This window comes from Phoca vitulina, unplaced genomic scaffold (assembly GCF_004348235.1).
Source record: "Phoca vitulina isolate PV1807 unplaced genomic scaffold, GSC_HSeal_1.0 scaffold8, whole genome shotgun sequence".
NCBI lineage: Eukaryota > Metazoa > Chordata > Mammalia > Carnivora > Phocidae > Phoca > Phoca vitulina.
In genome coordinates this window covers 32,574,668-32,600,200 of record NW_022589711.1, presented here as the reverse complement: position 1 = coordinate 32,600,200, position 25,533 = coordinate 32,574,668, and the positions used below count along the sequence as shown (strand labels likewise).

The 25,533-nt window shown below is 40.4% G+C and overlaps 1 protein-coding gene across 1 annotated transcript in view; it reads left to right on the top strand.

The window, feature by feature from the left end:
- The window catches only part of GUCA1C (guanylate cyclase activator 1C), a 33,593-nt gene extending 9,945 nt beyond the window's left edge, over nt 1–23,648 (top strand). The window contains exons 2-4 of the mRNA XM_032406499.1: nt 9,349–9,498; nt 13,697–13,784; nt 21,978–23,648. Coding sequence (XP_032262390.1) covers nt 9,349–9,498; nt 13,697–13,784; nt 21,978–22,147 — 408 coding nt within the window. The 3' untranslated portion in view covers nt 22,148–23,648. The remainder of the gene's footprint in view (nt 1–9,348; nt 9,499–13,696; nt 13,785–21,977) is intronic.
- Nucleotides 23,649–25,533: the final 1,885 nt, after the last annotated feature.

Genomic DNA, 25,533 nt, shown 5'->3' with positions numbered 1-25,533 from the left:
CACATCTAGGCGTCTGGGCTTTATCCAAACAGAGTGCCATTGGGAGCTCCGAGATCAAAAGCGCTCTGCCCCTTGTAAGACTCCGAGGTCTACAAGTGAGAGAAAATGGTTTCTCTGAACTTACGGGTTTGGAACTCAAACCGTAAATGGAGTGATGGTTTAAGCCAGAAAAGCTGTTGTCAGCACTAGGGGACATTTAAAGGCTAGGAGAAAACAAAACAGCAGGGCAAGTTTTCAGGGTATTTAAATTCACCTCCTCGGAAAATCCTGGGAATCAAGGAGGGAAGGCGAATGATTTCTTAGAAACGTGGGTGATAACTGTTACAGAAAGAGAAGTGAGGGTAAGTAGCAAGCTGGGGGATCTAATAGATGATTACTACAATATATGTGCTAGTTTACCTATAAATATGTTCACAAATCAAATCTTAGCTTCGATGTTAGCTCCCTTGCTATTTTTAATGAGCCTTTTTGTGAACCTCTGTACTACGAAGCCCAGGCCACCCCCGGGGCGGTGGAGGCTCTACGGGAGGGGTGAGGCTGCCGGGCCCCCATCCCAGCTCTGACCCTTATCGTGTGTGTAATCTCGGACAAGACTCAGATAGCCTGTGTGTGTCAGGGTCGTCAGTTCTAAAACCGAGACAAGACTTAGCCCGCCTACACTATCCCTGAGCTCATGTGAAATAACGAGGAGAAAACTGGGAAAATGTGCACGATAGCCCACCAAGGGATGGTGCGTTTATCTGTAAAATGCAGATAATTCTGATCTCAGCCCCCACGCGTCTGATAACAGTGAAGATTAACTTTATTCTTTATCAAGCTCAAATTCGATTTCCGAATGAACGGGTGTACCTCCAGGTGCAGAGGCCGCTTGCCCACCATTTCTCCTCTTTAACCGACCCCAGTGCTGTAGATGGTCCTTTGTGCTGTTTGGGGGCACATTGGCCCCTTCAAATGGTTGCCAGTCACAGAATGAAATTAATTAAATGGGAATCATCTTCGAGTTTCAACGGTCTTTTCAACCCGGGATAGCTGCACGGGAGCGCTGGCTCTACTTGAAATTCACAGGTGACCTCTGGTTAGTTGGTTCCTTCGCTTCTCTCTGTGTGAGAACCCTTGAAAAATGGATCAGGCAACCTGGCTTTTAACTTGTGTCGTAATTGCTGCCGCTCATTAACCCCCTGTCTGCCCTGCAGCTTCTGACACTGTATTAGGTTGTCTGGCCTGCAGGGTGACCTCCATTACTGCCGCTCTTCGTAAGACACATTACTGGAAACATGAGCATCTACTCTAGCCCACGAGGCTGCAATCTCTTAAAGGGAGAGACCGAGCCTACTGCTTCTGAACGACCAACTCAGAAGCTCTCAGGAAGCATTCGTTGGTGATAATAAAATACCTCATCTTTGGTCAGCACTTTGTAATTTACAAAGCGTTTCCGTGTATAACATCACTTATCAACATGTTGCTTGAGCTTCTCACAGAATTTTACCCGTTAAAGACATCAACTGTGCCTGCTGACATACATTGAAACGTAAGCTGTTGTAACTCGTGTATTTGAACAAAATCTGTTGGAATTGTCGTTCTCAAATCTGGCTCCATATTAGAAGCACCTGGGGGTGTTATTAAAGTGACCCCTGGCTGGGCCTCCACCTTAGCCCCACCGAATCAAAACAATGTTTTGTTTGTTTTAAACTGCCAGGTGGTTTGACTGTGCATCCAGATAGGAACACCACAGTTATGCCAGAAAGACCACTGTCAAAGTGCTAGAAAGCTGGGCTCTAAGCCCATTTTTGCTACCGAAGAGCTTCGTAGCATGGATACATTTAAAAAAGGGACCTTGGGTCCAAATCTATTAATTCAGAGGCAGTTCCTCTGATTATTCTTTTAGTTACATCATAGTAGAGAAGCACAGCCTTGAAGCAAATAATACAGATCTATATGCTCCACCATCTGGTCCGTCTCTGTTTACCTCTTTTATTCAGTAAAGATAAGGATCCAGGCTCTTCCATGGGAAATAACACTCTTAGGAGACAACAAGCTGTCTGACTTAGGGTGAGACTGGATTTTATCTTATCTGTGACAATATTGCTTAGGGAGACACATTGGCTATCTAAGGAAGTTCTTGCAAAAGGCTGCCATTGCTATAGTCGCTGGTGGGTCTTCCAAAGTTAGCCCATTCAGAAGTGATCCAACTCAGACAATTGTTCTGCCTTCCCCCAAAGCACCTGAGACTGGCTTCTAATCCACAGTGGTCCAGACACCACCGAGCTGGCCGCATGCCGGGCACAGATGCTCAGGGCTTCCTGATTGATACCCAGGAAACCTATTCAGAATTGTGAGCTTGTTTGATAAGTACTGTGAGAAATCCTTTGTCCCAGAACACTTGAATTTTGTACAGTTGTGGTCAAGAACAACTTTGTTTGATCTGCGTAAAGATCATGTTATAGAACCGACCTACCAAGCCAGCAGTATATTTCTCATCTTAAAGAGCTGAGTCTCTTTTCAGGACATTCCAGAAACTCCACGGCTGATGGAGACTATGTTTGTTGTTAATGTAAGTGTCTGTCGGTGAAAATGGGGCTAGGTCATAAATGCTGAACATAACTTTTACAGATTTCAAAAATTCACAAAACTATTATTTTAAAAAGTATTCATAGATGTTTGACAAAATTGAGAGGGTCCTTATATTACCTAGTTTTTTTTGCAGCTCCTAGAATGCAAATTAAATATCACCGACGATTATGGATCAATCATACAATGTGCTTACGCGAACTCTCTCGGTTTCCTTGCCCCGACCGTCTGAGCAACCATTTCCAGGCAGACATTTCAGTTCCTGTGTTGCTGCGGCCTTGCCGCAGCTGGGAAAATACCACTGGGAAGTGTCACATGTGACAGAATGGAAACATCGAAATGTCTTCAGGTGAGGGGCTGCGGAAATCTGTGAATTCTTCCCAGGTAGCGATTCTGTGAAAAGTAGCAGAACATTAATGCTGTGAAAAGGGGTAGTTTTACTCTGGGGGAGGGTTTGGAAGATTTGTGTTGGATTCGGATTATTTGTTTTCCTGAGTGAGAGGGTGCACTAGAACGTATGGGGTCTGACCCCTAGTTGTTGTAATAACAATCCTGTTCCTACGGTCTTGGCGTCAATAGACCCCAGGACGCTGTGCTTATTGGTATATACCGTTTAGGGCCTTTTCCGGGTTAACTGAATTCAGGTGTGAAAAGCACAATGCCTGGCCTGTGTGTGTAGCAACTTTTACATCAGCATCAATAGTTGTCATTGTCCTCGTTTGAGGAGGCTTCCTGGAAGAGAAGCCCTAGAAACTGATGCTGGGCAACTTGAGGTCAGCTTCGGAGAAACTGCTACAAAACTCACGTATAGATGATCTTTGTGCGTATGGTTCTAAGGGCCATTCAAAAGGATCAGCAGAGACATGTGAATTACAAACCAGAAAAACCCATCTGATTCCGGCTGCCTGTTCCCACTCCATCCAAGGATGCTTTAAGCCTGACATCTACAAATCTCACCAGCAGCACTCGAGACTCAAGACACTGGTGTCTCCCCACCTGGTGTCAAGACTCCCTCACTGCCATAACTTCAAGCTGGTGGATGATCCTCTCTGCTCAAGGAAACGCCCATATATTAGCAACTCTAGACCCAGCTGCCTCAGTCTTCCATAACCTCTATTAAATTCCCAACTGACCAATGTTGACCCATAGGTAGGGGCATGTCTACGCCCTTCATTCAGCATGAAGCAGCTACTGAAGACGAGACCTCCACTCAAATGCCAAAGATTTGTCCTTGTTGATCTGTCAGGGGGGAATGTAGAGGCCACTTGTATCCAATCTACTTGGACAATGGAAACCTGAGTAAGGTAGAAGGGCCCACGGTGATCCCCAACCCCCTGGCTGGATACAAACAGGTCCATTAGGTGGGACCCACCTCAAAATATCCATAAGTCATAGCTGATAAATGGGTTACATACACCAGGACACAGGTACCAAAAAAGGAAAATTCCCTCTGTTCCCAGACCTTCTCACCTTCCCTCTTTAAATACAGCCCCCCGTCATTGCCTCATAGCAGACAGCCTCTCCCTTACTGTCCTGCCCCCCTGCTCCTTTGCAGTGTATTCAATAGACTTGTATCTCCTTTAAAAAAAAATAGTTGTCATTGTCATTATGATTATTATGATTGTTATTTTTACTATTATTTGCAAAATGAAGGACTGTTTCTAAAACTGAAATTCTACAATTTGAATCTGTGAAATGAAGCCAAGTTCCCCCAAGGACGTTACCGAGATTATAAATTTGTACCTCCATCCCTGGGACAAAACTCCAAAGCAGATGTCTCGAAATATATTGAGATGACATTTCAATATCTGTTTCTTGGAGTCTCTCAGGCATACAGAGAGTGATGGCAGGACCACACTGGCATATCAGATGATACCTATGGTGATATCTTACCTGGGTGTTTTACCAAGTGGGGAGAATGGAGGGGTTAGTCAGGGCTGCAATGTAGGTGTGAGGCCCTGAAGAGGGGGAAATGCTGAGCCAAAGCAAGTACCAGCCGCAGAGCAAAGGGACACTGTAGAGTCTTAGCCAGGAGCAGAGGGTAAGACACAACAGGGTTAGCTACACCAGTGTGTGGGCTTCTGTTCCTGGAGGGGCACGTGGGGAAATTTCCAGGGAAACATAGGCTGGGAGGGCTATTGTCTCTGGGGTGCTGGAGGCTAAATCCTTGGGTAGGGCGAGGGGGCTAAGGATTCCCAAATGGACAGAAGTGTTCATCAAAGATACCAAGAAGCAGGAGAGGCAAGAGGAGAGAGAACACTTTTTGTCCCGCTGAGCCAGATGGTTCTGCAAGCCAGGTGAGGGAGATCTGGAAGTGGTGGCTCCAAGAGCTCTCTGGGCTCACAGTGTCCCTGAGACGAAGCAGCTCAGACCACACAGGCCAGCTGTCCCTTGGGCAGCACTGGGTATGGAGGAAGCACAGGCGCCAAGGTGTAGTATCTGCAGACATGGGGTCACCTTACTCTATACGACTGTATTGCCAAATAGTCTACACGCGTGAATCCAGAGCAACACGCCGCACTGCATGTGTCCCATCGGTATGGACTCCCCTTTCAGAAGAAGAATTCGGTTGTAATGCGTATTGAGGGCAATAAATACTGGGTGGTACAAAGAACAAAAGCCTTAGAGTAAGGCTAACTGTATTTAAATCCTAGATCCACCTATGTCCTAACTTTGTTATTTAACTCGTCTATTTAGCCTCTCTGAAACTCCGTTTTCTCCTCTGTAAGCTAAGAATAATAAGGCTGCCTATCAGGTTGCTGTTAGAATTAGAGATGATGCTTGGAAAGTGACTAGCACAGTGCTTGAAATATATATACGATAGATTTTATAGCTTTTATACTTAGTAATAAATAATAAAATAATTGATTCATATGCATATACGTTTTATAATTTAACTTTCTATCTGCATTTCAAATTGATCATATCCTGAAAGCAACTGTAATTTATGGCAGGTTGTGAACCCTGCCTGGAGACCACATAATTCCACCTGTGGATTTTCTGCTGAATAGAACAGAATAGATTTTTTTTTAAATTTTTTATTGTTATGTTAATCCCCATACATTACATCATTAGTTTTAGATGTAGTGCTCCATGATTCATTGTTTGTGGAACAGAATAGATTTTGTTTTCCTTATTTTTTATTGTATTAGACTTCTAACGTTTCATCTCTTTAATGGTAGAAAGAAAGAACAGAAAGTCTTACATATTTTTTATCTTTTTATACTTTCTTTATAGATGTAAAAAGTATGCCTTATAGTTCCCATACATTTTAGAGACCACGAGAAAGCTTGGATTTAAAGTCTCCATATATTTTTTCTCTCTCTTGTTTTCACCGCCCTCTACAAAATGATTCATAATGTGTTAATGGACCAAACTCCTTTTGGAGCCCGAGGAACTGTCATGCTTCCATATCTTGGCCCTGTTTAACTCTTCCCTTTAACCCACTCCACCCCAACAACATAATGTATAAATCCATAAACGTGTTGGGATTCAAATGATTTTTGTACACATGCTCCCAAACTCTCCTTCCCTGAGGCTCATGAGAATGGGCCCAATTTCCTCCCTGCCCTCAACCTCAAAGGAGGATCCTGCCATTGCCAAACTAATGTTTTAGGATTTTGGTGCAGAATTATGAGACACATTGGGAGAGTGAAAGGCTGAAGTGTTCTCGTGCTCAGGCTGGCTGTGAAGACACTGGGCAGTGGAGATTGCTGAAGGTTGAGCAGCAGGACGTATGTGCGGGAGCAGATGGGAGAGGAAGGGAGTGTTGTGAAGAAATCCATACATTTCTTGCAACTTGTGTTTGTTCCAGAAATGAAAGTAAAGACTTGCTGTTATTTTGAAATTAATTTTTGATTGCTGGGCTGGATTTGTATGCCTGCGTCATTCTGAGACTGAACCATGTGGGTCATATTTTTTCTAATTAGTCTTAATAAGGTTATATAAATTCAAGTGAGAATAAGTCACAATTACCACAGCCACTTAGATACCTAGATGATAACATTGCCTACAAAAGAAGACATCTAAGACATCTAAGAAAAACAGCTTAGGTCTGTGGTTCCCAAATCTTAGGATACATCAGACTTCCCTGGGGAGCATTTTAAAATGCAGACTCTTGGGCCCCAACCCAAGTAGTTTTGATGGTGTTGTTTGGGGGTCAGGTTCTAGGAATCTGCATATTTCATTGTCCCCTTGTGATTATGATGCAGGGAGTTTATGAACCCTACTCTGGCGCAAGGCCAATCGGTATCAGACATCTCCAGACAGTTCTATGTGCCACAAGGACTCCGGTGGCTCAAATACAGCAATATGAATTTAACAGTGTTCCCTTGGATAGCCTCAAAGAAAAGTCTTTGAACATCCTCTATTGCATTCTTCCTAGTCACATTTGCAGGAACATCTCACCTTCTCTGTGGTTCTTATCCACCTCCCCACCCTGGGCTTGAAAACTAGAGGTTAACCGAAGGCAATAATTACCTTATCTTTTGATTTACAGAATAAGCATTACCTAAAACTCTCTCCAACACTAACACAAGCCATTAAATCACATTCACCAGAGTTGTCTCACTGATGCAAATTTCTACAAAATCTTACCAGAAAGATAATTGGAAAGAAGAGTTGGCTGTAGATTGCTAAGAATTTGTCTAATTACATAACGGAATGCTAAAATGAAGACAGAAAATGTTTTGCTTGCAGGAGATTTTGCCAAAGGCTGCACTTGTCTAAGTAGAAAAGGCTTCCTTCCTTACCCACCATCAACTTTGGTTGTAGATTAGCAGGATTGTCCATTTTAAAGCCATACAATGAAAATATTTGTGCTCATCTCCTGATATAGTTTGCTCAGAGCTTCCACAGCCTGGTTTGGAAGGAGTTAGGGCCACCTGCCCACTGTTGCCTAATCATAAAATACCAAATGTTCTAAAGTCAACATTACTCAATCTAGTCTGTTGCCATTCATCATACAGGTGACGCCAAAAACTGTGATCACTGAAGCAAGACTCGAGAAGTGAAACAAACCCTCACAAAATAAAGGTTTTTATGGAAACTTTATAGCAAGCCAACTCAGCCTTCTCAGGGGGGACGCTTCTGTAACCTTTGGGCAAACACGCATAAGGACTACCCAGGAAACAGTTGTATTGATTGGTCAGCACTAAGAGACGCAGGAGGAAGACATGGGAGCCAATGTGCCCTGATTGGATACTGTCCACCCAACTTCTATCCTCTGCACCTGCCGGTCTCGTCACTGAAAAATAATGGTCATGTCCCGCCAAATCGGAAGATATCTTGATGTCATCTTAAATACATTTCCACTCTATGATAACATATCTCCCTTGCCTCAGCCATAGTAGGCTAGGGATTAATATGGTGAAGTGGTAACGAACAGTAAGAAAGGCTGATGGAGAAAAGGTAAAACCAGCTATGTTTTGTAGACTTGAGTAAATTTCCTTTAGGAGATTCATTCAACCAGACTCCAAACTGTTAGTAGAAGTCTTATCACTTATAAGAAGTATTAAAGTTATTGATAGAGTGAAGATATCTAAGCTGTAAAATGTAAAAATCTAATACATGTAGTAAAATTCTAAAATATTTTATATTTTTATTATATATTGTAGAGAATTTTAAAAAAATAATACATTTTGAAGACAATGCTATAGTTATTAGCACATTGGCTTTTAATAGCCAAGATACTGTAGTAGTCTACCATACAAAACAAGCAAAGTAAAATAAAACAAAAAGCTGTTAACCAGCAAGTAGGCTTTGCTTCACATCCAGAACTACTGGTGATTTTTCATTTGCTTTTCTTATAGGCTAGACACAAAAGCTTGAGCCTCAAAGCAAACACATACCATTTTACAAGCCGATAATTCTCAAGCCCTTTATATCCAAGGGAAAGGGAGTACTTTATGCCACATCCTGTTTTGTAAATAGGACTCTACATTCCAAAGTTCCAAGGAGGATGCAGCTGACAACATGTTTTCCTGGGCTGAATATGCTCCCGCTGGCATCTGAACTCCCACGGGAACACAGCAGAGAGTGGGCTGCACACACCTCCTGGAGCTGGTCACCTTTCTTAAGATGGTTGAGCGTTTGGCCGAGCAAGGTTTGAAGGGTATGAGTCTTAAGAATGATACCCACTATTTCTGTTCCAACTGGGAGTGTTTTACCCATTTAAAACAGGATGAGGGGAACTGCCTAAGCTTGAGAGCCTTAAACAGGCTTTTCTAAGATTGACTAATATGGCAAAATCTTTACAGAAAAGAGGCTCATAAATTTTGATTCATACTGAAAACGACGTACTTAAAAGGAATCGCGGAGTTCAGCATTCCAAAAAGATCAACCGGGCTCTCTAAAAAGGAGTACAGAATTTAGCTCCTTGGTAATTCCTTTCTACTAGAAACTGGTCCCTCATCTTCTCCTGAGTAAGCAACAAAACCTGAAGATATTCAGGAGAAGACAGCCCTTGTAGGATGTCTGGTGGTGAGGACACAGCCTTCCCTCACGGCATTCCAGAACTTTTTCCTTTTTTTTGACATAAGGAGTAGATATTTTCTCTAAAAAAGACACTTACCTATATATAAAGTTACTTGTTTCTATACACATCACCCATGTTTTTGTTTGTTTGTTTGTTTAACAAAGTGCCAGGAATAGTTCTATGCTGAAATCTTGTGGGTTGTTTTAATTTGTGCTAATGGTCCTGCTCATGAACCGTGACTTCTCAAATAAAAAACAATTGTTTTTCTTAGATATTGATTTCCCCTTCCACCTTGCTTTCCATAGGATGGATTTATTGACTTTTTAGAGTTTATTGCTGCTGTAAATTTAGTTATACGAGGAAAAATGGAGCAAAAATTAAAATGGTATTTTAAACTGTATGATGCTGATGGAAACGGTTCTATTGACAAAAAGGAACTACTGAACATCTTCATGGTAAGTGAAGTAGTGAAGGAACTTTGTAGGACATTGTATAGTTAATATAATTTTCTTCCCTGTGGAGCTGGCAACAGCTGTCTATGTGGTTGGTGACTCTTGGGATGTACATTTGGAACCACTGGAGCCATGTAAGTTTCTCTATGCTATTGGTTACTGAGTGTGCACCTGCAAACCAGCATTTTCTTGTTGGTGTTCAAATTCACAGATGTAGCAGAGTACTGAGATGAAAAATGAAATAAACATGATATTCTAAAACAATTTATCTTTTTGTCTGCATCCGTGCAGAAAATTTTGTGAGGAACAGCTGAAATACTAGATGGTTTGTATAGCAAGAGCCATGGACTAAGAACAAAGAAAGCTGGGCATCAATCTTTCTGGGGGTTGGACTAAAGTATTTCTAATAGGTAGCTCAAGGATCCTGGGATCCTTTCCAGCTCTAAAGTTCAATGAGTCCTTTTATAAATCTCAACCCCCCCATCACGGAATTGGGAATAGTTATTATCATGGTATGAGATGAAATGGATCCTAGAGTAAAAGATGATTAAATGGGACACTGTACTTAAGTGAGAATGTGAAGTAAAATAAACATTATGAATGCGATATAGTGAATTTGTAACACAGAGTCAGAATTAGAATCAGAGGTCTTAGAAATGATCTGGTCCAAATTCTTCCATTTATAGATGAAGGAGTTGAGTTACAAACATAATACATAGTATAAATATTAGCAACAATGTAAAGAAAAATAAATGGGTAGGACTACGATTATAATTAAACACCTCAAACCTGTTAAAATTTAAAACTATCAAATGTAGAGTTAACCAACATATGCAAAGAATTCAAGAGTATGATAATATTAATATTGCTTCCACTTTAATCTCACACAAGTAATTCACAAAAAAGTGCTAAGATGCATTTTGTAATTGAATTTTGTAAGCATTAAAATTCTGAAATTCTGTATACATATTACATATTGCAACACAAAATTAGGAATCCAGAATATTCTCTAGAGACTGCCCAACCACATGTAAATTTTAGAATATTCTCTTAAATAAACATACTCAAATTTATTTTAGAAAATTAAATATGTAATATAGCATACAAATATTGGGGGATGCCTCCAAAGCAGTACTCAGAGCAAGGGTTCATATCCTGGGATCTATGGATCTGTGACCTTTGGGAATCCTTGAAGACCATGAAATTGAGTGCAAATTTTTTCTTGTATGTTATCCATTTTTTGGGGGAGAGGTAGAGGGTCATCAAATTCTCAAAAGAATTAGGAGGAACGAAAGGATAAAATGATTTTGTCTAAATCTTACGGAAATTTTTGCACAGGTTTTCATTAGTTAAAATGTGTAACTTCCATTAATGAGTAAAGAAAAGAGAAATATTAAGTAGCTAATTGAGTTTTTTTCTTAAAGTGTTAAAAGGAGAACAAAAAGAAATAAAGAAACAAATAATAAAAGCACAGGGCAGAAATTAATAATTGATACTATTTGTCTCCAATGAAATTAATAAAAATTAACAAGAGTAAGATTTTATTCTGGCAAGGGCACTGTAAGAAGAGCACCCTCACATACTTGTGGAGGGAGTAGAAATGGATAGAACATTCCTGGGAATTTGGTAATCTGCATCAAGAGACTAAAAGTTTATATTTTAGAGCCAACATTTCTGGTCAGAAAAAACAATCATTAACATCATCAAGGATAAAAGTTCTATCATTTACATCACAGAGTCACTTAAGATACTAAAAATAAATGACTTAAAAGAAGAAAAGTTTTAAATAAATTAATGCAATGGAATATGTACTTACAAAAAATGAGTATCAACAAACGTTTGTGGTAGCAAGTGAAAAAATAGGGTAATGAATAATACATGCTGTTTAATAGAAGTTCTCTCAGTACATGATAACAGGATGTTGAAATAAAATACAGCCCAACCATCAAAAGATCCAAAGGAAGTACTAGATTATAGGCAAAATTTACAAAGATGTAGTTACATCTTAATTTCACTTCAAAAACATAAAATGGTCAGGAGAATTTTTGAGAAGAATTATTAGAGAGGATTTCTTGGGTAAGAGACTTCAAGTCCACGGCACGGGAATTTAAGGAGACCATAGAGGTTTGGGGAACACTGTGTTCCAGTGTTTGAATCTGAGAAATCTATATGAAACAGACCATGGCGGTGGAGTGGAGGGATGCCGTTTGGGAAGTATCTCATGCCTAGAATTAGTTGGGACAGAGGTTTATTCATAGATCAGATATGGGGGGTGGGGAAGTTGACATGGAGTTGTCTTGGATCTCGTCCAGCTGAGCCACTTGGAGAAGTGAGGGCACCTCAGAAGAAGAGGGAGCTGGAGGTAGAATTAGAGTGGTTCTCAACCAGGAGCAAGGTTGCACTCTTACTCCCCCAGGGGACATGTGGCCATGTTGGGAGACATTTTGGTTGTCAGCTAGGCGGTGAGTGGAGGAGGGTGTGGTGCAAATGCTATCCATTGTTTAGAGACCAGGGGTGGCTGTTAAACATTCTCCAATGCACAGGACAATCCCGAACAAGAAAGAATTGTCTAGTCTGCAATATCAATTGTGCAGATGTTGAGAAACTCAGACCTAGAACTTGTAGAAGGAGCCTCGAGGGGTCAGCTGGAATCAAAATGCATGATGCACGTCTAGGGAATTGCAGGAGAGTCTCAGTAATGAAGGGGAAACATGGTCTCAGAGAAAGAGGGGATTTCCAACATCTGCCATCCAGAGAGCTCTGACAGTCGGTAGCCATGACAGTGCCTGCCAAGTCAGAGGTGTCCTGCTCCCCCTTCTCTCCTACCTCCTCCTGCTCCCGCTCAGAAGTGGTCCTTATCAAAATGCAGGAGAAAGTGCAGACATGCTAAATGAGGGAGGAAAGAAGGAAACAACCCATGCCTCCTGGCCCATCCCCCAACCATGTTTCTTCTGTAAGAAGAGGGAAAACACAGGAAACACTGACGACTCCCTCCGAAAATACCCCTTCAGGCCTCGTCAACCTTCCATCAATCCTTCAGTCTCACATATATTGCCCAGTGATGGGTGACAGACAAATCCTAGAAAGTGCATAATCTTTTATTATGACGTATTCATGTGGTCTAGTATCCCTTCAGGCTGTGGGAATACTGGATGCCTAGCCAAATTTTCTAGGCTTTTGGGACCTCTGTCAAGACACCGAGAAACCCTAAAAATGTTCATCTAATAGGATACTACATGTATGTAACCATTATTCTAAGTATTCCTGTATATTTAACCGTGAGACCTGGACTTGCTAAGGCCAGGAGTGGTGCATTACCACTGTTCGCTCTGACTGATCCTGGATTCAGCTTCAGTAATGCTTAAGAAGCAGCAGAAGAGATAGTCCTATTGCAGACCATGCCCTCAATTAAAATATGTTGTCAGCGGTTTTTCTGAAGATCCCTTCATGTTCAGTCAAGATAGTTATGTTCAAATTCCCAGATGACTACTCGTTCTCTCTCTCCATCTTTCTTTCATTTTATTATGAATTTTTACATCAAATATTGGTCATTTAATTTAATCACCTGGAGGTGGGGGAGAAGGAGAGCATGGTTAAATTTCCCCTCTAGGAAAGCTGGAAATGTCATTTTCTCTGGGTCCCCTGACAGCCTTTATGATGAAAAGGTGCTGGCAGGATGTGAGAGAAATTCAGTGTCCTTCCAAGGCATACATATCTGTCTTCCCAGTCGATCATTCTACAAAAGGGCAAAAAGGACCAGAGATGCTAGTGTCAGAAGCTGGAGGGGAAGCCTTAGATGCTTACAGAATATCCTTTCATGTTTCTCCATAAGATCAATTATAACTGGTCTGAAGTTGAGATTATTGTTTGTTTTCTAGGTCCAGAATTCTTATGACAGTGGCCGCTACAGTTCTTTTCTGCAGTAGGCTTTTTTGCATCTTTTGTGACCTAATATGTTGAATGGATCCCTTCGTCCCGTATAATATCAAACTTCAGATTGTATTCAGTTAATTAAATTTCTAAACCTCATTACCCTGAACTGACATATAATCTTTTTATTTATTTTTAACAACTAGAACAGGTTGGGCAGCCAAAATGACATGAACATATCCTCAAATTCTGTCACGTTGAGGGTAGAAATGTCACAAAATGTATTTGCTTCCAACAGAGTTGTGCTCCCTGATTTGATTTCCCTTTGCAGCTTGTACAAGCCCTCGGTGGCCAGCGAACTCTGAGTCCTGAAGAATTCACTAACTTGGTGTTTCATGAGATCGATATAAATAACGATGGTAAGGCAATTACTCTCCTTGGGCTCACTTTTTTTTTTTTTTTTAATTTACAAAGTAGGAGATGGTGGGGGTGGGAATGCCATTTAGGCAAAAATATGAACCTTTCAAGAAAATCCTAGTTGTGATATCACTTGGGCTTCATAATTTGGCCAATTCAATGTTCTCCAGTCAGTACAATTCAACGGAATATTTATTGACCATATATATATATATACATGATGCTTGACACTTAGGGATATATGAACAAGAGTAAAGGGAGGTACAAGGAAAGAAAAGTGGAAGAATATGATATGAAGGACTATGCTGTTCGCTCTGGGTTATGTTCTAGTAATTATTCCTTTTTACTGGAAGCGTCTCATCAACTTGCAAATAAACTCAAGTTTTCCATGCTATAAAAATCATTTCTTCAATTGTGTGATTTTCCTCTACTATCAGATTTTTTTCCTTCCCTTTGACTATACAGTTCTGGGAAGAGTTGTACCTGCCTTCATTTCTGTTCTTTGTACCTTTTCTGCATTTCTGCTCTTTCTGCTCATTTCTCCATCTGCTATTGTTACCCTAAAATGTGGGTTCCTCTTTAGTTCAGAGAAGGTAACTTCTTCAGAGGCTGAGTGAAAGGGAAGACACAGACATTCCAGAAGGGGGAGTGCTTACACCAAATGGCTTTGATCTCAGTAAACTGGTAAGGGAGCATATTGATTTGAGATTGAGGCAGCGTATCTAGGAATGTTCCTTGAAAACAGAAAGTTTGACATTGTGGAAAATATGATGTTAATAAGTGATTTAAGGGGGGAAAAGGAATGGATATGAGGCACTGGGACTCCAGCCATGGTTTTCATCAATCCGAGGTAACTTTTTCCACAGAACCAACATGCCCGCCATAGGTCACTTCTTGTAATGGACACTAGAGGGCAGTAGACATCCATGTTGAGTGTGGCAGTTTGCCCAAGTCTTATGTGGCAGCTCAGTCTGGCAGGATGGGATGAGGAGGAGGCTGGGAGGGAGTTCACATGAAATCGCCATTATGAATGAGCCAAAGGACTGGACAAGAGTATAAATCTCAGAATAACACTTGGAAATGTATCAATAGCATCAATCTCCCTCTTAGGACCCAGTTCTCGTTTGCCTCACCTCAATTTCGAATTCAGAATGCTCATTTTCTAATTGACCAAGATCAGAGCCATTTGGTTGTAATCACTTGTATTTGGGTCTATATAGATCGAGGATAAAATAAATCAGTTCACATGAAAGCTTGCAAAACCCAGAATTGACAAGGAAACTAAGTGAAGGTAGACAAGGACTAGAGAAATGGAGAGTGGAAGATCTTAGAAGGTCAATGAAAATTTTATTTGAAATATGCAACTGAAAATTCTGGTCACCAAACAGGACAAATGCTGTAGGTTTTGTTCTGTTTTAATTTTTAATCAGAAGTGCTGGAGTATGGCAGGGATTGGAATAGAGATGATAAAACATTTCAGGCTGGGGCTGAAATCGTTGACCAAAGGATAAGTGTCCTGGAAATAGATGGGATATTGTGAATGTTTAAGACTTAGTAATACAATGAATGTCAAAAGGGCAGGTCAAGAATGTTGAAAATATCTCTGGATCCTGCTTCTAGGGATGGAAGTGGGAGGAAAGGAAAGGTGACCTCTACTGGAGAAGTGTGAGGATTGTGGTATCCTTGAGAAGGGGCTTGATTTCTATTAGTGTGGGGGAACAGATAATGTGTTCCAGAAAACAAGAAAGTGATGCAGGACTCACTATTTATTACCTAAACAGTTTCCTCACAAACAAAGTATAATAGAACCAATAAAATGGGGGAATGTGGTTGGAAGGCCCTAGAAAAAGAAAGAGAGTGTTGCAAAAGGATGCAAATCTAGAAGAGTGAAGGTGTTTTCTTGGGCAATAACTAAGGATACCTGCAGACCAGGAAATGGGCTCTTTGACCTGGAAGAACATGTCAAAAGAGAGAATACATTATGGCTTCTGGAATAGCTTACAGAACTAATCATGCAAATCATTTCCTCTGATGGAAACTTGTATTTAAGAAAAAAGATGTATATCATTGCCTTTACAATGAAGATATCAAATAAACTAGCTGCATTTTGGAACAACAGTGAACCACTGTTTCTTGGCAAATGCATATACACAACTAAACTAATAGAATTTGCTTTTATATGCAAATTATTGGAGACTGTCTTATCATCTCATCAAGAGACAGCTGAGTCATTCTCTATATCAAGAAAAGGACGCTAAAATTCTACTGTTGGACAAAGACAGCCCAGAGCACCAGAAGGCAAGGAAGAGAAAGTAATGAAGACATAGAAGGCTGATATTTGTAGAAGCATAAAAGGATTTTGCCAGTACTTGACACAGGAAAATAAAATGTTTCACTCACACATAAAAGGGGAGCAAGCACCACAGGGGAAAATGTATGTTCATCTTTGTACAAACCTAAGTATATATACCTCGAGTAAGATTTTTTAAATTGTTGATTATCATTGTTATCAAAACATCAGTTTGGTAGAAATAGAGATGTTCAGTCAAGTATAACAGAATAGTGTTGACTATGTGCCAATATTTTTTTCTTATTTTTCAAACTGAAAAGAAAGCTTACTATTGGTATCTGATAATCCAGTGAATATTGAAACCAAAGATGAAGAAGATCACAACACAACAGGATAGAACTTTAGGAACATATATGAACATCCCAATTTAACTGCAAATTGTTTACAAAGGAATGACCAACATCAAATATGTTGGAACAAAAAAATACGCAACAGCTATGAAGTATTCTATACATGATTATCATGATAGTTAGCAAATCAAAGTTAGAAGATTAATCAAAAGAGAGGCATAGGATAAATGCTATGAAAATTAAAAAAATGATTATCTACAAACTCCATGAGGGCAAGAACTATTTCTGTTTTATGTACTTCGGTATTTCTTGCAGGCTCACACTTCCTGACACATAGCACTTACTCTATGAATAGTTGTGAGATGAATGAGTGTCTGGTAAGAAGATGTTATGAAAAGTGAAGGAAGATATAAAAAAGAAACAAGTACAACATACAATGTTTTTTTTTTTAAAGATTTATTTATTTGAGAGTGAGAGAGAGAGAGAGCACACACAATAGTGGTGGAAGGGGCAGAGGGAGAGAGGGACAAGCAGACTCCTCACTGAGCAGGGAGCCCAATGCAGGGCTCGATCCCAGGACACTGAGATCATGACCTGAACCGAAATCAAGAATCGGAAGCTCAACCGACTGAACCACCCAGGCGCCCCACAACATGCAATGTTATCTGTAGGAAGAAAGGTGTTTAGACTATTTTGGAAATTAACATATATGTGCATATGCATTGCCACTTCACAAAATATAAGTGCAATTGATTAGCAGGAGTTAATTACCAATGGAAAGTGAAATGGGGGGACAGAAAGAGGTTACAGGGGACTTCTTTCATTTCATTACACTTTTTTGTAGAGCTTAAGTTTTATATCACGAGCATGTATTATGGTAATAATTCAACAAGCTATTTTTATCCTTATATTATGAACAAAAGCATCAGGAAGAAAAACTTGAAGAGAATCACAAAGACAGAAGATTGAAGTTCAATATTCAATGTTACTGAAGAATGAAAAGAGGCAGGAGAGCAAGACAAGTCAGGATAAATGATTAAGCATGGAATTCTGCAGCCTTTCCTGCAGGAAGAATAGCAACCATGTTCTACCATGCACGGCCTAGGAGTCATTCTTGACCTGATTTAGGAAGATTTATAGAATCTGTTCACAACATCAAGTGCAGAAACTGTCCAGGCAAGTTTAAGCTAGTGCCAAATAGCGCAGGGGCAGGGGAGACTTAAGTAGCTCATAATAATAAACCATGAAAGTGAAGAGGGACAGAACAAGGCCAAAGACGAAATGAAAGATGTGATTATTGGGCAGATATTTTGGGTAAAAGAAAACAGGGACAGGACATGAAGACACTTTATTGAGCAGTTACCCATAAGGAACATTGTGAAAAGCCACGAAAGTCACAGTGACTCAAACTGAGAAGCAGAACTACCAGGGGAGAAGGGGGAATCGGGTTTTCTCGTATAAAAAAGAAACTCCTGCACTTAAAAACTCGGCTATAAAATGCTGCTAAATGCTGCTAGTGCCACCTTGCTTTTGACTACAAAACTGTGTCGTGTAAAATCTTCACTGGCTTCCGCCCTTGAAAATCTGGTCATTCTCATCTCCTGAGACCCACCCCTCATTCCTGTCTCTGCTAATTTCCCAGCGCCGCTACACTGTTTCACCACGTTCTAATTTAGAAGAATTGACAAAAAATCTTTTATGCAGGCTGGTTTCTTTTAAAACCAGGCTGACTTCCTTAGAGCAACAATGATAATGTGAGCATGCACAGTAAATTTTGCCTTTTTTTTTTTTTTTTTGAGGGGGGGTAGGAGGTCATTTTTTGTTTTGTTATGAAAGGTAATATAAGATGTTAATGGGAAGAAATACGGGACCCAGGAATATCAACAAGATAACCAGATTGCAAAAACAAGGCTAAAGAAAATATCCACAGGTAGCCTCTATCATCAATGAAGTTGCTGAAATTGGTAGTGAGTGATGGGAGAGCATTGACCTTCAGGGTCCCCAGGAGGAGAGAAGGTGTCTGCAAACACAACAAAAAACACTAAATCATGTAGATATAAATGGTGAGTATATGTATATTTTAACATATAAAAATAAAATTGTATACTTTCTGAATTATGCCCTACAAATACTGAAATGTATCTTTAAATATACACCAAAATAATACAAACTCAAACCATTGGTTTAGATCCCTCTGAGCCCTGTGATCTCCAGCTCAGTCACCTCTTACTGGCTTTGGCTCTTTGCTGGTAGATTTTTTGAGGGGAAGCTTCTAGACCTGCATAGGCGATTCTTTCTAGACAGATTCAGAAACCATCCTTTTAATTTGTTTGGGCATAAATCCACAGACAAATTAAAAGGGATTAGGAAACAATGTTTAAGAACATCAGATAAAGGGAAGCAATTTGTCAGCACGTTTTCTGAGCACCTGTCACGTTCCAGCACCATAGCGTTGGAGGAAATGGCACTTGTAGCTGGGGCTTAATACATGTTTGATGAATAAATGAATGAATGCTAAGTGCTAGAGGGAAAAGAGGAAAATTTCAAGGTAAGTACTTTAAATAGAAATAGTAAAAGTTATAAGTTGCTATAGGTAGAAGTTGGCTTAATTTCAAAAAGAATTTTTTTTTTATGGTAACTGGTTAGGTAACATAAACAAAACAAATATGCAGAGTTCACACAGGTTTTGAGAAAAGTGAAAAAACAACAGTGAAGAGTTCCATCCTCTAAGTTGCTAAGGGAGTAGAACTTAAAAGTTCTCATCACAAGAAAAAGAAAAAGTGTAAAGTGTATTTATGTGAGGTGATGGATGTTGCAATATATACATGTATCTAATCATTATGTTGTACACCTTAAACTGAAACAATGTTATATGTCAATTCTATCCCAATTAGAAAAAATGTTTTTTAAAGAAATTCCATCTTTTCTCTCTTTGCCACACCAGTAACTGATGTTGCTTTTCACCTGACATGGTGACTCTACCCTCCACACCCTCAGACACAGCTCCTTCTAGCAGTACTGGTGACAACGGACAAGTGTTACACCTGAGCGATCAAAACCCACTTCTGTTCCCACATCTGCACTCTCATTTCTCTTTTGGTCATGCGAAGCCCCTAGAAATTTGAAAAACTTTTGCGTGGGGAATTTAGCAGCTATGATTTCCCTTTGCAAAACATAGGATTGTTTTGTTGTTGTTATTTATGGTTTCTGTGACCCACCACTCTGCACCATGTGCCCGTCCCCAGCCCCACACTTACTACTCCTCATTTGCAGTTTTCTCTCAGTTTTCAGTTTTCTTTTTTTCATTCCATGGTTATACATTCCCTGTGAGACATGGATGACTCCATGCCTACCCTGTGGGTTTTGCACAAACTTTTTTGGCATAAGGAAAACATAAGGAACAAAGATTCAATTTCCCTCTAAAAAACATGTTTTAGAATTTTGCCATTGAAACCAAAGGGAACGTATCTTATGAGAATGTGATGATTCATGCTTGTTTATATTTGAATCACTATCATGGTGTTTTGTGTATTTGACTTTATCCGCTAAAAAGTATTTCAGGTCCTGCTGACTTTCTGCCCCAGATGTACATTCTCTAGTTTCTGAATGTTCTTGACTCGTCTTTGGCTACCCTTCTACCTAGCCACAAAACCTATTTGGTACAGTCGCTTTGAGATCAGGAACTACATCTCTACCCCTTGACTTGAAGACACTCATGTGCAGCCAAGTCCCAGCAGACTCTAAGCCTAGGGTGGGTGGTGGTCCAGTGAGGCCAAAGAAAAGACCCGGAGACAACGATTAAAACATAGGTTATTATTATTATTATTTTTAAGATTTTATTTATTTGAGAGAGAGAAAGTGAGCATGAGCAGGGGGAGGGGCAGAGGGAGAAGGAGAGGGAGAAGCAGACTCCCCATTGAGCAGGGAGCCTGATGTGGGGCAAGACATAGGTTTATCAGAGGAACTTATGTACAGGGAATCTAGCAGTGGCCAACTGGACAGAGCATCTGCTTTTGGCATCTATATGCAGCAAGTTTAGTATTACAGCAATTTAACCTAGCAACTATCTGTGGCCCCTCCCCTCCTTGCATGGACAGCACTTCCAAGGAAACCGAGGTCTGCCACCTGGACACTGTTTTAGGGGAGATACTCCAGGTTGGCCATCCCCAGAGCCCCTGACCTTGAACACTAAACAACACATTCCACTGCACATTCTGCTTGGTGGGAATATAGAGGGAGGATGGGATCTCTACATTTTCAAGATAGCGATTAACAGGGGCATTTGGAGTATGCTTACACAAACTAGCTATCCAGCGTGTACCATAAAGCTCATAACTACAATCCAAATGAGTCAGCAGAGAACCCCCCCATCCCCTCAAAATGTTGAAAAGTTATCTTGTAGGATGATGCTAGTGGCAAAACATAGCAGCCATGGTACATGGGTATAAGGCAATGGTTTTATAGCACTGGACTCACCAGTATGGGCCCATGGCTTAAGTCAAGCTGATGAAACTGGGAATCAAAAATGAGAGGGGAGCCTGAGTGGCTCAGTCAGTTAGCATCCAACCCTTGATCTTGGCTCAGGTCTTGATCTTAATGTCATGAGTTCAAGTCCCACATTGGGCCCCATGCTGGGCATGAAGCCTACTTAAAAAAAAAAAATCAGAAAATGGCTGACCAATAATTATACATGGAATGAATAAATCCTTAACCTTTTTAGGGGTGCCTGGGTAGCTCAGTCGGTTAAGTGTGTGACTCTGAGTTTCGGCTCAGGTCATGATCTCAGGGTCCTGAGGTTGAGCCGCGAGTCAGGCTCCACGCTCAGTGTGGAATCTGCTCGTCCTTCTCCCTCCCGCTGCTCGTGCTCTCTGTCTCTGACTCTCTCAAATAAATAAATAAAATCTTAAAAAAAAAATGTTTAACCTTCCTCACAGCTTTGGACAGTTCCTGAAATTATTTCCTGAGAGAAGAATATTGAAAACAGCCTTGCACATAGTCATTTCCTCCTGATCTTAGAAATCAGCAATATTCATGCTCCTATCACTTGGTCATATCTTCAAGATTAAAGGTCAAATAATCAATACTGTGTAGAGACGTGAATGTGTATGTGAACACAAATGCATTGCTGATGTTCTCAACTTAAAAATAGTTTGTATTTGGGGCACCTGGGTCGTTAAGTTGGTTAAGCGTCTGACTCTTGATTTTGGCTCAGGTCATGATCTCAGCCCCGCATCAGGCTCTGTGCTGGCCATGGAGTCTGCTTGAGATTCTCTCTCTCCCTCTCCCTCTGCCCCTCCCCCCACCCCCACTTGCACTCTCTCCCTCCCTCTCTCTCTATTAAAAAAAAAAATAGTTTGCTTTTGTCATCTACATTTTCATTGGCAACCCTACCATTGAATGCTTTTCTATATAAGGATATTCAAAGAATTTAGAGTCTGGTTGAGGTGAAAAAAATGTCAGAAGAATATCAAGAAAAGTATCAGGGAATATATTGTATACACCAGTGATTGGTATGAACAAAGCCTCTTGTTAATTGTTCATTTATTATTTTCTAGGAGAATTGACTTTAGAAGAATTTATCAATGGCACAGAAAAAGATCAGGATCTTCTGGAGATTGTTTCCAAGGGCTTTGACTTTTCCAATGTACTGAAAGTAATTTATAATGAGAAACAGTCAGACACAGAAGGGAGGCTTCCTTCAAACCATGTGAGAAGACTGATCTAGGGAAGGGGGAAATGAAGCAGCCGTGAGCCGTGAGAATGCCTTTTCCGACTTCCAGTGGATACAAGACTTTCAGTTGAGAAGAAATGAAATTCTCCCACATACATGCTATTGATTTCAGGTTTTTATTATAATTGGTATTGGCTTGTGAATACATCACTTAAGTCCCATGAAGACTTCCATAAAGATCACAGACAAAAGAATTGTTGCTTTTCTTTCTATATATTAGTACTTTCTCTGCAGATTAAAACATGATTAACCTGAAGGACTGTCTCCATATCTGTTCAAAATAGAGCTCACATATATGTTTCCTTGCACACCTAAATTAATCTGAGTCCTGAAATAGAACTGGATGATCTGGGCAGTGTCTCCATACTTTAATATTCTTCTTAACATGGCGTTTGGCAAATGTGTTTGCTGTCTCTTGGCTCCTGTTGTATCTCTGTACTATAAATGACCGAGTTCTGGTCTATGGAGAAACTTTCTTCTTCCTTTTTTTCCCTTATTCTTTACCCTGAATCCTGTCTTGAATCAGTAATAATGTTCTGCTCCAAAGGAAAAGTCTTAAGCTATATAGTAAAAGGAGAAAATTTCAGGCAGGGCAATGAGAACGTTTCTGCTGATTTGTTATAAATCTGGGTCCAGTTGTGCATGAAAATGTGATGCATCATCTATAATTATTATGCCAGTTGGGGGTTTGATCAGAAGAGGAGACAGCCAGGCTATGCAACAACAAGCACTTGACATTTTAAACGGTCCTGACATTATAACTCTGACATTTCATTTTTTATATCCTTTCCAAAAAATGAAATGATGAATGAGATTTCTTGATGGGTTAGAACTTTTTAAGTTTTGGGTTCTATATCACAGGCCCATTAGTACATCTGTCAATGCAAGGCTTTCTCATGGAAACACAGTGGAGGCTGAAGAGCAGATGGGAGCTATCTTCATGTTAAGACCTTCCTAATTATGCTTTCATATTCAGATTTTGGGCTAAACACACACAACTGAAACTACAAAGACAGACTTGGATGGCCCTGTCTCCTTCATGGTTACTGATGCGGATAAAAATCTGGATAGAGGTATAGATGGGACGTATGTGGCAGTAGAAATGAAGTATAAATGGAGGTAGAGAAGTTTTAGATGAATGTATAGATGAAGATGCACATGAAGGTAGTCTAGATGGACGTAGAAATATTCAGTGGTTTTCCAAAAGATTTTGAGGAAATTTGCAAAGAAGTGCACAATATATGTTGAAATAAAAGTATTGCCAATAAAGTAAAAAAAAAAAAAAAAAATCACCGCAACCATAATGACACAAAGTTCTACTCACTTGCTGACAGTGGACTCTGAGCTTCCTAGCAGCAGAAGGGAAAAGGAAAACATCATGACAGCCTTGCCCCAGCAACAGCCCCATCCTGGCAGGTGGCAGTTGATTTCATCCCCCACCCCCCACACTCCTCTGAGGCACCTAGTGTCCTTTCCATAGAAAACTGGGTCCCAGTGCCCCCTTCCAACCTTCTATGTCCTAATAACTCCAACATTTTCCCTTTGTTCTTCCAGCCTAGGAGGGTAGCTGCTTCCAGCCATTTCTGTGTTCCTTCTTCAGTGTCCTCCCTTTGCTTTTTCACTCCTCCAATTTCTTTCTCAAGCCGAGCCGAAATCAAGAGGGAGACTTAACCGACTGAGCCACCCAGGCACCCCCCTCAAGTCTCCATCTCTTAAGGTCAGTCTCCCCAAGGTCATGTTCCTTCTCCATGCTTTCCTCTGCAGCTTAGCACCATGAGCCTGGTCCAGGAAATAGTCCTAATCTACATACGGAGTCATATTACTTGAATGAACTAGAGATTTTAAAATAAATTCCTTCCTCCTTCAGATGATAAGCTTTAAGTAGAGCCTACTGCCCAGTGACTTTTTTTTTAAATTTTTCAGGTAGTTTTTTTTTTTTTTAATTTAAACGGAATTCCATGTGTTTCCTCCCAATGATTTTACAGTAAAATTTCAAGTAAGGAATTTTATGACAAGGAGGGCCTAGTGTGTGAAGAACCTCAACAACCTTAGGTTAATGCCTAGACTATCACTCCCATTTACCAAAAGGCAGCGATCCAACCAAAATTGTAACCATCTAATGAGAACCAACATCCTCCAACACATTTTTCTCTTTGTTCCTACAATGCCTTGATGCTTTGAAGGAAAGACACTATTTTAAAAAGAGATAAGGATGGAAAGTATTAAAAGATTTGATCATCTTAACCTTATAAATATGACACCCCTCCCCCCAAAGAGATTAAAGTCATATTACATCTCTCTACAGATTTGAAGATGCACCAGGAAGATGGCCTGCATCTTTGGTCCAAAGTCTTGAGAAATAGAGGAAGAAAAAGAGGAAAAGAAATGAATGGCAGCTGGTCCAGATAAGAACAAGCTCTAATATGATTTCTTTCTCCTCACATCAGTGGCTGGTGACCAGCTGCTCCTTCAATTAAGCCTTGGCTCTTTCTGGCAGGGACACAGAACATTCCACCTAGAGAAACATCTGCTGGTAGAGAACTGGGTTTAGATCACAAGGGTACGCCGTGGGGGCAGGAGAATGGTTTAACTGGGGCAAATATTTCCTTTATTTTTCTTTCCAAAATGTGTTGGCACAAATGTAATGGGCAAAATGAAGAGACCTAAAGGAAGGATTAGCACATTAAAGAAACAACATGAGGGCTGGAGAGAGCCTGCTGCTCTGCCTACCCTCCAGCCCCCATTTATATTAGAATAACCTTTAAACATGAAAATGAAATACAGACAAGTCTTGACATTTAAAACCAAGCTAGGGTCTTATGCTTGCTGAAGAAATCTAAATCATTAAAACTGTGTGGACAGGGAATAGCTTTTTTAATACTTAGAGTTTTTTCTGGGGACAGCTGTAGGTAAGCAAAATTGGACATTCAAATAAAAGCCAGAGAAAACCAAGTTTTAGGGGTGGGGGGTGGGAGGATGGGTTAGCCTGGTGATGGGTATTGAGGAGGGCACGTTCTGCATGGAGCACTGGGTGTTATGCACAAACAATGAATCATGGAACACTATATATAAAACTAATGATGTAATGTATGGGGATTAACATAACAATAAAAAAATTAAAAAAAAAAAAGAAAACCAAGTTTTATCAGTAGGATGACTGACAACATTGAGAAAGATATTTAGGGAGGCAGAATTGCTTGATGGAGTCAATGCTGGACTGAGACCACGTGTGGATTCTTGGGACCTCCAACAAGACATTTGCCCCTCTGGGTCTTGGCCTCCTCAGCTCTCCAGAGAGGGGACAAATCTCTGAGGTCCCTTCCATCTCCATTTTTTTTTTTTGATTCCATGAAACCTCCATAATGCAGGGAATGACACCT